Here is a 15,927-nt window from a genome sequence, read left to right as displayed (position 1 = left end):
CTAATGTAAACACTTGGAAAGTGGTCATGAAAACAGCAAAACGTAACAAAACAAACTTTTTTAGAAAATTCATCAGGCATCCCCTTGTATCCACATATGAATTGTGTATGTAACAGTAGAGTAGGAGATGATGAACAAAATAACGTTGAGATTAACTGCTAATACCTGCTAACCTGCAAGACACACCCTCTTACAGATAGCGTCAAAAATATAAAAATCCTCAAAACAAAGAGTTAGCGATTTGTCTTTTGTAGGAAAAATGTGCATCTTTAGAGCACTTACAACTTTGTAGAACATTGGAAAAAAATAAAAATTCAAACTAAAAAGGTTTTTAAGGGGGTACTAGCGTTGTACTCCATTTTCACCCTATAACTTCGTCCACTTGAGAGATGGAAAATTGACGTCTTGGACAAAGTTTCTTAAAATGGCTTCATCTATAATGTTTCCATAGATGTTCATCGATTTTAACAAGACATAAAAAGTTACTTGTTTTATCTTCGTGTATACCCAAAATAAGCAAAAATGTTCACTACTTAAAAAATAAAGAAACATTATAAAATACATCGAAATGCTACACACTTAATAGCGAACTTTCACTGCCTGATGATGATCATAATTCCAGTGCCTCAAACATCTGCCAGTCGGCAACATGGAGCCACCACAGTCAACTGCACTCCGGGACGCATTCTTGCCGTCCGCCCTGAGGAAGCCCCTATTCCACTCATCGCAGTCGAGCCCCTCCTGCCAGCAACCAGCAGTCGTCCCGGCCCTGCGTTTGAGATGGGAGAAGGGATCTTCCACATTCCTGTTATTGGCAACGGCGCTACTCGAACATCCTTCCTCCGTCAAGTGACATCTACCAGCTCCCAAATGCAACTACACGCTGAACCTTCCATTGTTCCCGAACAGCGGAGGTCGGACATAACGATTTACTATCAGAACGTTGGCGGTATGAACGGCCTCGTGGAAGATTATCATCTGGCCGTCATGGATCACTGCTACGACATTTTAGTTTTGACCGAAACATGGCTCAATTATCGAACCATTTCAAACTATGTCTTTGGTGCTGGCTACGAAATATTTCGCTGCGATCGAAACACGAATAATAGAAGGAAAACTACTGGGGGAGGCGTCCTTATCGCAGTTAATTCCAAGCTGAAAGCAGAAGTTATCGAGAACGATTCCTGGAACAGGGTTGAACAAATGCGGGTGGCTATTGAACTTGGTGATCGTCAATTGCTTCTCTGTGCAGTGTACATTCCTCCAGATCGAACCCGTGACTTGGAGCTTATTGACGCACATTGTCGATCCGTCTTGGCCGCTTCAGACAAAGCAGGCCCTTCCGACGAAGTTATTGTTCTTGGCGATTTTAACCTACCGGACATTGCATGGACTCCAACCCATAGTGGTTTCTTTTGTCCTGATCACGAGCGTTCATCTTTCCACGTAGGAACCATCCAGCTCCTGGACAGTTATAGTATCGCAATTCTGTCACAAATCAATGGCCTGTTGAATGAAAACAACCGCACCCTGGATCTCTGCTTTGTGAGTGCTCGTGATACAGCTCCTTTCCTCTCCACGGCACCCGAACCTTTAGTCAAGGTAGTGCATCATCACCCTGCTTTAGTTATCGTGATCGAAAATAATATTGTCCATGATTTCACTAGCACTCCAAACGCTGTGTCATATGACTTCCGTAGAGCTGACCATTGCAGTATCGTCCATGTGCTGTCTAACCTAGATTGGGAGCATATTCTAGATCCTGTAGACGTCAACATTGCTGCACAAACCTTTTCTCACGTCTTGGCATATGTCATTGACAGACACGTTTCCAAAAAGATCATCCATATTGACTCTCGCGTCCCGTGGATGACGAAAGATCTTCGCTCGTTGAAAAGAAATAAGAAGGCTGCTCTCAGAAGATTTACTAAACTCCGCACACTGCCACTGAAATGCTACTATGTCAGACTCAACCACGAGTATAAGCGGTTAAGTCGTCTCTGTTTTCAACGCTATCAAAGGAGGATTCAACGGCGGCTAAAATCACACCCGAAATCCTTCTGGAACTTCGTAAATGAGCAACGCAGGGAAGTCGGCTTACCCTCTTCCATGATTTTTAATGGTGAAACTGCTGGAAATCAACAAGACATTTGCAACCTGTTCTCAGCCAAATTTCCTAGTGTGTTTGAAGCCGAGCAACTCTCCGCTAATATCATTACTTCCGCGGCCAGTAATGTTCCTTTGATCAACCAAACGCTCAGCATGGTCGAAGCCACTACAGATACGATTTCTAGAGCAGCATCTAAACTTAAGACTTCAACTAAGGCTGGACCCGATGGTGTTCCGTCGATTATTCTTAAAAAAACATCACTTGTCTTTTAGATCCACTGCGCCGCATATTCCAGCTCTCTCTTTCCAGCGGCATCTTTCCGTCTTGCTGGAAGACAGCGGATATGTTTCCTGTTCATAAAAAGGGAAGCAAACGCGACGTAAACAACTACCGGGGAATCACGTCGCTGAGTGCTGTATCAAAACTTTTTGAATTGGTTGTCATAGAGTCCCTAAATGCGCATTGCAAGCAATATCTAAGTACAGATCAACACGGATTCATAACTGGGCGTTCCACAACTACGAACATGCTGTGCCTAACGTCTTACATCACATACAGTTTGATTGCTCCGACCCAAACGGACGTTATCTACACAGATCTTACGGCAGCCTTCGATAAGCTGAACCACGAAATTGCGATCGCTAAGCTTGATAGGCTAGGGATCGGTGGAAATCTTTTGAGATGGTTTCGTTCATACCTCACGGAGCGCCAATTGACAGTAACTTTGGGTATTTGTCGCTCAGCAAGCTTCTGCGCAAAGTCCGGTATACCTCAGGGCAGCCATCTGGGACCATTGGTATTTCTCCTCTACTTCGAGGACGTTCACCATGTTATCACAGAGCCACGATTATCGTTTGCAGACGATCTGAAAGTTTTTCTGCGCATCCGCTCACTCGCCGACTGCCGTTCTCTCCAAAATCAGATTGACATCTTTGCTGACTGGTGTAGTCTATACCGACTGGTGATCAACCCAGCTAAGTGTACAGTTATTACTTTCTCACGCAAGAAACAACCGATTATTTTCAACTACAAACTACTAGGCACGACTATCGAACGAGTGCACTGCGTGAAAGACTTAGGAGTTTTTCTAGACTCAAAGCTGACATACTCACACCATATATCATATGTCATCGACAAAGCGTCCAGAACGCTTGACTTTGTCTTCAACATTACTAAGAACTTCACGAACATTTACTGCTTGAAAACGCTCTATTGCTCTCTCGTACGATCTACGTTGGAATACTGCTCTGCTGTCTGGAGCCCGAACTACAATAATGGGGCCGAGCGAATTGAATCTGTTCAACGACGTTTTCTTCGCTTCGCGCTCCGTAAGCTGCCTTGGAGATACCCACTTCGTCTTCCAAGCTACGAGAATCGCTGCCAATTGATCAATATCGAGCCTTTACGTATCCGAAGAGATGTTTTCAGAGCCTTAACCGTCGCCGATACTCTGCAAGGAAGAATCGACTGCGAAGCAATTCTGCAACAAGTGAACATTAGAGTGATGCAAAATTTGAAATTTTCACTCCACAATACTTAAACGATTCCAAATCGGATCCTGACTAACCTCTTAAAATTTGAACCTATTTGATGAGAAACTGAGATGGCACAAACCATTTGAACTTTGTATGGGAATTACTATGGTAAAACCAAGATTTTTGTTCATGTCTATCTTATAATTCACCATATCGGTCTGCTTCAAAAGCTTTAATTTGTACTTGTAGAAAATTTTCCCAGCTACAATTTTGCTGAAGACCACTTTTTGATTAAATACAAGGATCGAAAGCTATCAATGGTTCAATGCGCTGATGTCTTATGATCATGCTCAATCAGCTGCTCAGCAGGCAACATTGGTGTTTCTGGGACGTTGAATAGGACACAAAAATCATGGCTACTATGTGACACTGAAAAATACAGTGTTGCGTACAGAGCAACTGCTTGATCATTGTTCGAGCCGTGGGCTCTGTATTTGCCGGGATTCGGAGGTTTTTCTTCCCGTTCGTACCGCGAACGGCGCACAGAAACCAGAGGAGCACTTTAGCACCCGAAAAGTACTGCTGCTACTCCACCTTCCCAGTAGAAGATGTGAGTTAGCCAGTCAGTCACTTTCCACTAACGTTGGAGTCCGCGATTTTCACGTTAATTACGCACGGACACACGATTGATCAAAACCTGATCACACTGACGCGATAACATCGATTTCGGATCACAAGCAAAATTTCGATTTCCACTTCACTTTCCTTTAATTTATTGCAACCGACGGATGGTTGACGATCGAGGAATAGAATTTAAAAGAACACCGACAATAGATGTGTTTGCGCACGCTTGGGGTATCTATTTGCTACTACTCGTATTGTGTGTACAATTCGGTTCGTTTGGTCAAGTGCAATGATTGACCATTGGAATGAGATCATTCTCTCTCGTGAGAATCGGTGATCATCTTCATTAGACTGGTTCACAATGTTAATTTATGTTTATATAAATTTAGTTGTAGTTTAGTTTAAGATCACTAGTTTTAAGATTTGACTTTAGTTTTAGCCTTAAGATTAGGATTAGGTATATACAATATTTACAACACTAAAGATTTTATTATAATCAGTGGCTACTGATCATTCCGGCCACCTTGAAAAAATCGCATTGTTTCAATATCCCGAACCCTCTGCTCTCGTTGTTGTGCTCTCCACTCTCTCGGACATCTTCGGCAGTACGATCCCGAAATCATAACTGAACCATTCACCGTTGCGATGGTGATTAACGGACATTGATTCAGGAGTTGACGAATCGTTGAGGACGACTGAATGGAGGATGGCACGAGGTTTCACGAAGTGGAGATCTGTGAACAACAAAAGACCCGGTAGATCGAACGGTTTGATTTAGATTAATGGAACGCTAATCACCTGATTGCGCTCCATATGCGCATCGAGCTAGTTTCGGACTGCTCTGCCGGTCTTTGTAGTTTCAGGAACTGATGCTAATTTGGTTGGTGGTCTTCGGTTGGAACTGGCAGGATTGCGATCTTCGCAACTGGTCTCACGACGCTGTTGGCATTTGCTGTCTTCATGGTGACGACGCGAACGATCCCATCTTTGCCAGGGTGTAGCTGGGTGATTCTTCCGAGCGGCCATTGTGCAGGAGGAAGATTCTCATCCTTGATGACCACGATCTGTCCCACCTTGATAGGAACTGGTACTTTGCAACCCTTTGCTGCTCGAGATTGGAGTTGAGCAAGGTACTCCGGATACCACCGGGCCCAAATACGCTGGAATAGCTTCTGGGTGATTTGCCAGTGGTCCAGACGGTTGTCCGGCGTGTCGACGTAGCTTGGCTCCGGAACGGATTGTAGATTCGAGCCAACCAAGAAATGACCAGGCGTTAGAACCTCGAGGTCAGTAGGATCGCACGGAATTGGGGTCAGTGGTCTTGAATTGAGGCACATTTCAATCTGTGTTAGCAGCGTTGTCATGTCCTCTTGACGGATGCTGATGTGGCCGATTTCACGCAGGAGATGATGTTTGGCCGACTTCACTGCGGCTTCCCACAATCCTCCGAAGTGTGAACTTCCACTGGATTTGATTTTTGGCACACCAGGTCTGGATGTGAGCTCGGTCAGTTTCACTGGACTTCAGCATCTCGTAGATGCGATGGAGTGCGTTAGCTGCTCCCTTGAACGCAGTGCCATTGTCCGAATGGAGTTCTCGAACAAGGCCACGGCGGGCGACGAATCTGCGAAGTGCAGCCAAGAAAGCTGGTGTGGACAAGTCCGTGACCAACTCGATGTGCACTGCCTTCGTTGAAAAGCATACGAAAATGGCGATGTACGCTTTGGTTGGGCCACGATTCCTCACCGATGACTTCAGATACACTGGTCCACAGTAATCGACGCCGCTGATTGCGAATGGGCGTGATGGAGTCACACGAGATTTTGGAAGATCTGCTACGCTCTGCTGAATCAGGATTGGCTTGTTCCGGAAGCACTTGACACACTGGTGATACGTGTGCCGGACAAGATTTCTTCCACTGATGATCCAGTATTTTTGGCGCATGGTAGCGAGCATGAGTTGTGGACCGGCGTGCAGAAGAAACTTGTGGTAATAACCTGCTAGCAACTGTGCTAGTGGGTGTCTTGAGGATAGCACCATCGGATACTTGACGGTATCTGGAACTTCAGCGTTTGATAGACGTCCTCCTACACGGATGATTCCATTGTCGTCGACATGTGGCTTCAACCATTTCAAGGGTGAGGACTTCAAGACGTCGTTACTTGTGGAAGTGGTAAGCTCAGCTAGCTCTTCCGAGTAGAGTTGCGATTGAGCAAGTCGAATTAGCGTGTGATCGGCGACTACGAGATCAGCTGTCGTGAGAATGATGTTCGATGATTTGGTGGACTTACGTACTGTGGCTTGCAATGCCTTGATATACTTCATGCAGTACGCTACTACACGGCGAAGAGTTGTGTAGTTAGAGAAACGAGCCAATAGCTGATTTGCAAACTGTTCGTCAGGAGCATTGAGCGATATCAAAGTTACCTTCCGAGCTTCTTCGATGACGGTAATGTACTCTTCTTCTGGAACATTCGAGACAGGCCAGTGCGCAGGAAATTCCCACAACCACTTCGGTCCGTTCCACCATCTGGACTGATTGACTAAGTCTGCGGGCTGCAATCCTCGAGATAGTTCGTCGGCTGGGTTTTCTACTCCTGGGACATGTCTCCAAGCGGCAATTTCAGTGTTGGATTGGATGGTGGAAACACGATTCGCAACGAATGTTTTCCAACGATTCGGCGGTGACTGCAACCATTGAATGACTGTGGTTGAGTCTGTCCAGAAGTAGACATCGGTAGATAACTTGATTGCGTGTTCAACCTTCTGATACAGCTTCGTGGAAAGAACGGCTGCACACAACTCAAGTCTTGCGATAGTGTGTTTCGTGGCAAGGGGTGCCACCTTTGACTTCGATGTCAGCAATTGAACCTTTACTTGGTCGTTGTTCAACGAGCGGATGAAGCAGCATGCTCCGTAGGCAGCGTCAGATGCATCGCAAAAGAAGTGCAACTCAACCTTGGAAACGGCGGCCAAAGATACGAAGCGTGGAATTCTGATGTCAGCCAGGATGGGAAGCGTAGCATGGAATTGCTTCCACTCATCCTGTAGCTTCTGCGGGAGCGGGCGGTCCCATTCGTAGGGTGCGTTGTCTTCGTTCTTTAGTTTCCAAAGTCGCTGCATGAACAATTTGGCAGTGGCTATAGTGGGTCCAACGAGGCCTAACGGATCGAAAATCTTGGCAATGTACGAGATTACCTTTCTTTTCGTAAGAATCGGTGCTGGTAGCGGAAGATCGACGTTGAAACGGAGCATATCCGTCTTCGTATCCCATACAAGGCCAAGCGTGGATACTGACTGGTCATCTTGCAGATCATGGAAAGGTTTGATCGCCAGATCTTCAGGCGGGATGTCAGCCAAAGCTTCAGGAACGTTGGAAGCCCACTTCTTCAGCGGTAGACCAGCCGATGCGAGCATGGCAGATATTTGACGACGTTTTTCTATGGCAGACTCCAAGTTGTCTGCGCCAGTAAGGAGATCATCGACGTAAAAATCTTCGACGACAGCTTCTACTGCTTCCGGGTAAATGTCTCCTTCGTCTTTCGCTAGCTGCTGCAGTGTACGTGTTGCCAAGAACGGGGCGGAGGATGTTCCATACGTAACCGTGAGGAGCTCGTATGTGTCGATTGGATCTGATGGTCTTCGACGAAATAGAATGCGTAGGAAATTTTGATCAGCAGGAAAGTGGAAAATCTGACGGTACATTTTCTCTACGTCAGCCACAATGGCAACAACGTGAAAACGGAAGCGGATGATGATGGTGTCGAGATTCTGCTGCACAACTGGGCCGACGAGGAGTATATCGTTGAGTGACATTCCGGAGGAGGTCTTACAGGAAGCGTCGAACACCACGCGTACCTTTGTGGTGGTGCTGCTCTCCTTGAATACAGGGTGATGCGGCAGATAACAATGCGGAACTTCGTCGTCAACAGAATCGAGTTTGCGCATATGATCGAGGCGGAGGTATTCTTCCACAAAATCGTGGTAGGCTTTCTTCAAGGCAGGATCTCGTTCAAGGCGGCGCTCAAGGCTGTAGAAGCGGCGTATGGCAATTTCTCGGGACTCTCCGAGTGTGACTTGCGGATCTTCGGACCGAGGAAGGCGTACAACGTACCTTCCATCGTGAGTTCGAGTGGTAGTAGTGGCATAGATCTCTTCGCACAGTTTCTCTTCTGAGGAATGCGTCGGGCCATTATCGACGGCTTCAAGCTCCCAGAAACGTTGAAGCGCTGATTCGAGGGATCGGTCGGTGGTTGATATGTAGCATGCTGGTAGTGCAACAGCGGAATTGGTGGACGTTTTTCCAGAAATTGCCCACCCGAAGTGTGTTTCGACCAGCAATGGTAGACCGTTCCCGAGTGCTATGCGGTTACCGGTGTGGATTTCGTGGTAGCATTCCCCACCGATGATGATATCGATCATGCCCGGAATATTGAAGTGCGGATCGGCCAGTGGAACGCTTGGTAAGTTCCACGCAGCTGTGTTGATGGCGATAGTCGGAAGATTGGCAGATGGTTTCTTCATTACGAGAAATTCGAGTGTGGAGGAAAAGGTGTTCGTTTTCGATTTGATCGTAGCCGTGATTTGACGTTTGATCTGCTTGACGGATTCTCCTAGTCCTGATACAGCGACGTCTACTGCAGTACGCTGCGTGACAAGAGCGTTTGCCAGCCGCTTGGTGATGAAATTGGACATCGATGCAGAATCTAGGAGCGCTCGTACGGTGAATTCCTTGCCGTGTTGATCGACGACGATTAGAACAACCGTTTCCAGTAGGACCGTGCTGTGGTTCGATTGGATAGCCATGCTAACTTCTGGTGGATGCGCTGATCCAGAGGTCCCCGCGTGCGCTGACGTGGATGGAGCTGGTTGTTGCATAGGAGGATTCGAAGGTACGGCAGGAGTTGTCTTCTTCGGAGCTGCGTCGTGCAGTGAGGTGTGATGTCTGGCTTGGCAGGTTCTGCAACTAAATTTGGATTTGCAGGCCCGCGCTTGATGACCAGAACGAAAGCAGTTCCAACACAAGCTTCGCTGGGTGACCAACTCTCGTCGTTGGGATACGGACAGCTTGTTGAATGTTGAACACTGGTGTAGCAGATGCTTCTCGGAACATGCAGGGCAATGAAGAGTGTTCGACTTGACTTCACTTGTAGCAGCATTGACAACGGACTTGAATGTGGACAATTTCTTCGGGTTTAGACCAGCCACCTTGATGCTAGTCCCTTGAGAGCGATGTTGTAGATCGCTTGATACGGACTTCAGCATTCGAACTTGCTGGATAAGGAATTCAATCAACTCATCGTAGCTTACGTCGTCCTTCTGACGCGTTTCCTGTTCCCAAGAACGTAACGTAGATGCGTCGAGCTTATTGCAGAGGATGAAGGTGAGAGGAGTGTTCCAGTGCTTAACTGGTTCACCGAGCTTTCCTAACGCTTTCACGTGCCGCTGGAATTCGTCGACCAATGTGTTTAGCTCCTGTGCTGATTCACGCTTGATTGGTGGTAGTTCGAACAGTCCTCGAAATAACTCCTTCCTCAGGAACCGCTTGTTGTCGTAGCGCTTCATCAATGCGTCCCACGTAGACGCATAATTGTCCGCCTGAATGTCAACACTTTCAAACGGCTTCTTTGCTTCTCCCTCCAACGATTGCAGCAGATATTGGAGTTTGTTGACGGTCGGAATGTCCTCGTTGCTGTGGATCATCGACAGAAAGTTGTCCCGGAACGATATCCACCTTGATTCATCCCCGCTGAACTTCGGCAGATCGATCTTCGGCAGCCGATGGTGAAAACTCGATGATGTGTGGTGAGCGAAGGTGTTGATCATCGTCGAATTTAATGGAGGCTGGCCGTTGTCCATCTTGGAGAGTAGAAATCCCTTCAACACGCAGTACCGATTTTCAAATCCGGTGCGTACCTCGATGTGATCCTCGAACTGATCGACGTCTAATTTCTCTATCTCCCCTTGGACCTGTTGAAATTCCTTGTTGACCTTGTCCAAGGTTTCCAACCGAACCGATACTTGGTTGGCGTCCCGCTCATGGTCGTACTCCGCCACGAACCTTTCCACCACATCTCGTATCGCCAACACCCGCTTAAGGATCAGGATGTTTCCTTCCAGCTTCTTTTCCGCCTTGTTTGCCATCTTACTCACCACTCGAATCACGCGCGAGAACGGAAACGACACTTTTATCTCGTAACGATTGCTCCTTCCCGACGCGACGTGCCGTTTCTACACGAACCGAAACGAAAACAGCACAGAATCGAACGAATTTATCCTTCCCGGCGCGATGTACTGTTCAAACGCGATCAATACGACGGAAGTACCACGAAATTCGATCGATATAATCCTTCCCGTCGCGTCGTGATACTTCTACACGAACGCGAACGACCGAAAAGGACACGTGAAATCGATACGATCAATCCTTCCCGTCACGACGTGCCCTTTTTACGATACGCGTGTCCGCTAAAACGCCACAAATATCGAAAAATGTGCCTTGGACGAATTGATCATTCACCGTTTTCTGTTGTTGATTTCCACCAGCCAGTACGGTGTTTTCTAATTCTAATGCGCACCACTGTATGCGCAAGTGCAATTGATAAAACTGGCAATCAATTTGCCAATCAGCCACCAACGATAATCAATTTGCAAAAAAACGTTAATTATGCCGCCTCTGCCTAGCAATTCCACCGTACTAATTATGCTCGCCTTATGCGCTTCGATCAATCGGATCGGTCATGCGATGTTGTCATGCAATTTTCGATTATGCCGCCATTCCTTGCCTCCTTATATCGGCGCGAAATATTGGCGTTGGCCGTGCGAGAAAAGGCCCAAACTTTCTGCACAAAACACCAATAGTAGAATGAATGGCCTACCTTTGTGTGATCAATGCCTTTTGACCACTTACCGCGATGGCGCTAACTTGCCTACGACGCTGATTCCTGGCTTGGGTATGTCCTCCGATCCGGTTCGAAGGACCAATGTTCGAGCCGTGGGCTCTGTATTTGCCGGGATTCGGAGGTTTTTCTTCCCGTTCGTACCGCGAACGGCGCACAGAAACCAGAGGAGCACTTTAGCACCCGAAAAGTACTGCTGCTACTCCACCTTCCCAGTAGAAGATGTGAGTTAGCCAGTCAGTCACTTTCCACTAACGTTGGAGTCCGCGATTTTCACGTTAATTACGCACGGACACACGATTGATCAAAACCTGATCACACTGACGCGATAACATCGATTTCGGATCACAAGCAAAATTTCGATTTCCACTTCACTTTCCTTTAATTTATTGCAACCGACGGATGGTTGACGATCGAGGAATAGAATTTAAAAGAACACCGACAATAGATGTGTTTGCGCACGCTTGGGGTATCTATTTGCTACTACTCGTATTGTGTGTACAATTCGGTTCGTTTGGTCAAGTGCAATGATTGACCATTGAAATGAGATCATTCTCTCTCGTGAGAATCGGTGATCATCTTCATTAGACTGGTTCACAATGTTAATTTATGTTTATATAAATTTAGTTGTAGTTTAGTTTAAGATCACTAGTTTTAAGATTTGACTTTAGTTTTAGCCTTAAGATTAGGATTAGGTATATACAATATTTACAACACTAAAGATTTTATTATAATCAGTGGCTACTGATCAATCATGTCATAAGTTTACCAATCTCTTAAATAATTAATAACTTTTTCCTGTCTCGTTTTACATAGAAACGATCTTCAGCAAAGTTGTAGCTGAGAAAATTTTCTATAAGAATAGCTATACTGTTTTGCAGCTCAATATGGAAAAAGACTAGAAGGTAATGAACAAAAAGTTGAGATTTCCCATAGTAATTTACATGTAAACTTTAAATGGCTTGTGTGAAGTCTGTTTCTAACCAAATGAGTTGTAACTTTGGGAGGCTAATCAGGACCCGATTTGAAACCATTTAAGCACTGTGGAGCGAAAAATTCAAATTTTGCATCAGTCTAGTGAACATTAATGTTCAACCTCGAGCACTACGCAACAGTCTTATGCTGAGACTTCCACTTCTTCGAACTAATTATAGCATAGGGAGTGCTATTTACGGCTTGCAGCTAGTGTTCAACCGAGTAGCGTCGATGTTCGATTTCCACTTGAAACGGAATATGCTTCGCCGAAGATTCTCTGCCTTTTTTGCTGACCGAAGGCGCTTGATGCCCAACAGCTAAGTGTAAAATTTAAGACTTATAAATTTTTAGTAACTTGACAATGCTTTCCTAGTTATTTTCGTTTGTAACTGTAGTAACTGTAGTATATGTATGTCGTCTGTATAATCTGTACTTTTTTTTACAACACATCATTGGGACTATTTCTAGTCTGTTGATGCAACCATAACAAATAAACAAATAAACAAATAAAACAAGCAGACCCAATCTTGATACCCGATCCAGGTTGGAACTGAATAATAAACGAATTCGCTATAAATCAGTAAGAAATGTTGATGTCAAAACCACATCAGAATTATTGTCGTGAGTGCTTGATCGTTGGAAAATGACATGAAATCTCATGATAGGTGATAGTAACCACCCAACTAACATGTTCAGCTTTTTAAGCCAACTTTTCCAGCGTTGTGCTGTAAAGTAGCTGAAAAGAAGCTGCAGATAAAGCTACAAGCAGAAGCTAGCAAAATAGTTTGGAGAGCGTTTACTCAACTTTTTCACAACCATTATTCAATCTGTCAGTCGCACTGAATAACACCACCCAACAAACGCTAATGTTTCTTTTATACACATACTAATCAACATTCAACTTGTTACTGTAAAACAAAGCTAATAAAGTGAATATATTACTCATTTGATGGTTTCTACACAACCAACCACTCTTGCTGAATAACATAAACATCAAAAGTGCTTTTTCAATAACTAAACATCCTGTACTCAGCTAATAAACTGTGTTAGAGCTACTTCGGAAACATTTTCACAGTCAACTAGGTTTATTTTTAGACGTGTGCAGTTTTACAGCTTTTACTCTGCTCCTTTACAAAGCTGAAGTAACTAGTCGAGAAAAGTAATTCATGTGCACTATTATAAAGCATCTACTCAGCGGTTTTGTTGTAGAAGGGCATGTTGATTTGTTTACATCAGTTCAAAGTGTTGGCGTAGTACAGTTGGTAGTATCAAGGTTTGCCAATGCGGTCGTCTCGAGTTCAATTCCGGGTTCCGGTGCAAGGTAAATAATTTGGTGACAACTTGTAACTAATTTCGATTAATTTGATTGACAGCAAAATAAACTCAATAAATTCCCCATAAAAAAATCGTATTTAACCCGGCTTCAAGAGAAAGCTGTATAGTGATTATTGGATAGCCGGGAAAATGTTGAATAAGCGCCTTTCAAGTTGACACACAATTAAACAGCAGGATAACACCTGTATAGAAGCGTTTATGGATACGCAATAAGAGCTTGTCCCAACTGTTCCAACAACCATAATTAGCTGACTAAGTTCGCCAAATTTGCTTGTATAGAGGTTGAGTAAAGGTTTCCTCATATCGTATAACGTTTGAATACAGCTTAAGGCTGTAAAGCGTTTACATTGTGAAAATTGTTAGTTGGGCAGCTACCAGCTCTGACTCTGACATGGAAATCGGGGCTAGCTACGGTTGGTTTGCTGGTTGAACGACATTTCTAATTCATGCTTTTAAGGCCTGCGCGATCATTTGAGACAGTGCCTCCATGAGTTCTGGGGTAACTTGAGCCTTTTTTGCTCTGAAGTATGTATTTTTCGTACCTCACTTTCGAACCGCTGGAAGTTGTTCTAAACTATCCTACTTCTGACACCAAATATTGTGTTTCAGTGGGTGTTTCAGTGAAAAGTAATTGGCCCGGTTCGATTTACGCGAGAACTAACTGTTTATTCGAATTTTAAATCCAAACAATGCTTTTTACTTGAAGCCATTCTAAAGGGCTGAACACAATGACAGCGACACAGCGGTAAACGCGCAATTTACTAAAACCATAGAGGTAACTCTAAGACCAGAAGGACCCGAAGAAACGTGATCAACTTTTTGGCTCAGCTCTGGTACTCTCTTCGGTCCCAAGCTAATCGATTCACCCCTCGAAACATAGAAAAAAACCACTAACCCCTCATTTTATCTGTCAAACTTTGTTGCTAAAACCGCGCTTAACGTTATGCCGCTGTCGCTTGTACTACCGTTTGTAACATTTGTTGATGTACTTCTGTATGTTTACCGTATCCTGCATGTCTGTTTGAATTTGAACAATAATTGCCAATCCAATACACCTAGGTTTAGTACACCACACAATACCACCGGACAATACCAACTGCTGGAATAATAAATAGCGGTAAAATCAGTTCTGTGTACTGAACACGAACAGAAAAGCCTATAATTATCGAATGATAGGGATGAGACATCGCGAAAAGATATAGGGAAGTTATTCGATTGTGAACCTTTTGGCGAATTAGGCGCATTCTTTAAAACAAAATAAGGGAAAGAGTTAGTTGGAAACCAAATGATTAGAAGTGGAAGTAGTCATTTTCCTGAGTATTTCCAGAACAAAACAGGTAAAGGGTGTCCACGATGAAATTGCCACACTATGAAATTGCTCTAACTTTTTAACCGTTGGGTAGAATTTAATGAAAATTTGGGTGGATTTAGTTCATAGTGCATTATTTACATCCTGCAAGTTTTAAAGTCCTGTGATCAAAACTCGCGGAAATGGAGTCGAAAGAACAGCTCGTGCGTGATAAAATCTTGCGCATTCATCACGAGAACAAGGATCTCTCGCATCGTTCCATCGCTAAAACGTTGGGAATCGCGAATTCCACGGTGTTGCGAGTGATTAAGCGGTTCGAGGAACGGTTGACCACCGATCGGAAGCCCAGAAGTGAAGGAAAAAGTATTCCGTACAACACCAAAAATCACAACCGCGTAGTTGGGGCCTTCAACCGAAATCCGAACGCCTCCGTTAGGGATGTGGCTAAGAAGCTGCACCTAAGCCGAAGTTTTGTCCAGAAGGCCAAAACTAAGGCTGGGCTTCGAACGTCCAAGGTACAAAAGGCCCCTAATCGCGACGAGAAGCAGAACAAGTCCGCCAAAACCCGTGCCAGGAAGTTGTACCTCAACAGGTTGACGAAAGTTGAATGCTGCATCATGGACGACGAAACATATGTGAAGGCCGACTTCAAACAGATCCCCGGCAACCTGTTTTTCACGGCCAAGGATAAGTTCAGCGTTCCGGAGCATGTCCGCACTCAGAAGATGTCCAAATTTGCGGGAAGCGGAGTGCACCTTTCGTGACCCAGGACACGATGAACGGACAGGTGTACATAAAAGAGTGCCTCCAGAAGCGGCTGATTCCTCTCCTGAAGGCCCACAACGTCCCAACAATCTTCTGGCCGGATTTGGCCTCATGCCACTACTCCAAGGACGTGCTGAAGTGGTATGCGGACAATAAGGTTAATTTCGTGCCGAAAATGTTCAACCCTCCCAACACTCCGGAGCTCCGCCCCATCGAGAAGTACTGGGCGATTATGAAGCAGCACCTTCTTAAACGACCTAAGGTAGTGAAGACAGTCGAGGAACTGAAGAAAGTATGGGTTTACATGCAAAAAACGGTTGATTCACAGGTTGTGCAGAATCTTATCGCCGGGGTTAAGGCCAAGGTGCGGGCATTTGCGTATGGACTGTAAATAAAATACGAGTAAAATGGTAAAATGAAGTTTAATAGTTATTTCTC

At 45.0% G+C, this 15,927-nt stretch overlaps 2 protein-coding genes across 4 annotated transcripts in view; both read right to left on the bottom strand.

The window, feature by feature from the left end:
* Hs3st-B (Heparan sulfate 3-O sulfotransferase-B) overlaps positions 1-15,927 on the bottom strand; it is a 292,186-nt gene that overhangs the window by 32,780 nt on the left and 243,479 nt on the right. The gene's annotated exons all lie outside the window — the stretch shown is intronic.
* Positions 5,605-10,353, bottom strand: LOC135707118 (uncharacterized). Its single transcript, XM_065228848.1, has one exon. It carries the CDS (start codon positions 10,351-10,353, stop codon positions 5,605-5,607), a length of 4,749 nt encoding a protein of 1,582 aa, XP_065084920.1.

Source organism: Ochlerotatus camptorhynchus, unplaced genomic scaffold (assembly GCF_037179485.1).
Source record: "Ochlerotatus camptorhynchus isolate MF236.1 unplaced genomic scaffold, CSIRO-AGI_Acam_v1.1 ptg000304l, whole genome shotgun sequence".
Taxonomy (NCBI): domain Eukaryota; kingdom Metazoa; phylum Arthropoda; class Insecta; order Diptera; family Culicidae; genus Ochlerotatus; species Ochlerotatus camptorhynchus.
Note: the sequence above shows the minus strand (reverse complement) of the source record. Positions and strands in the feature narration are given on the sequence as shown.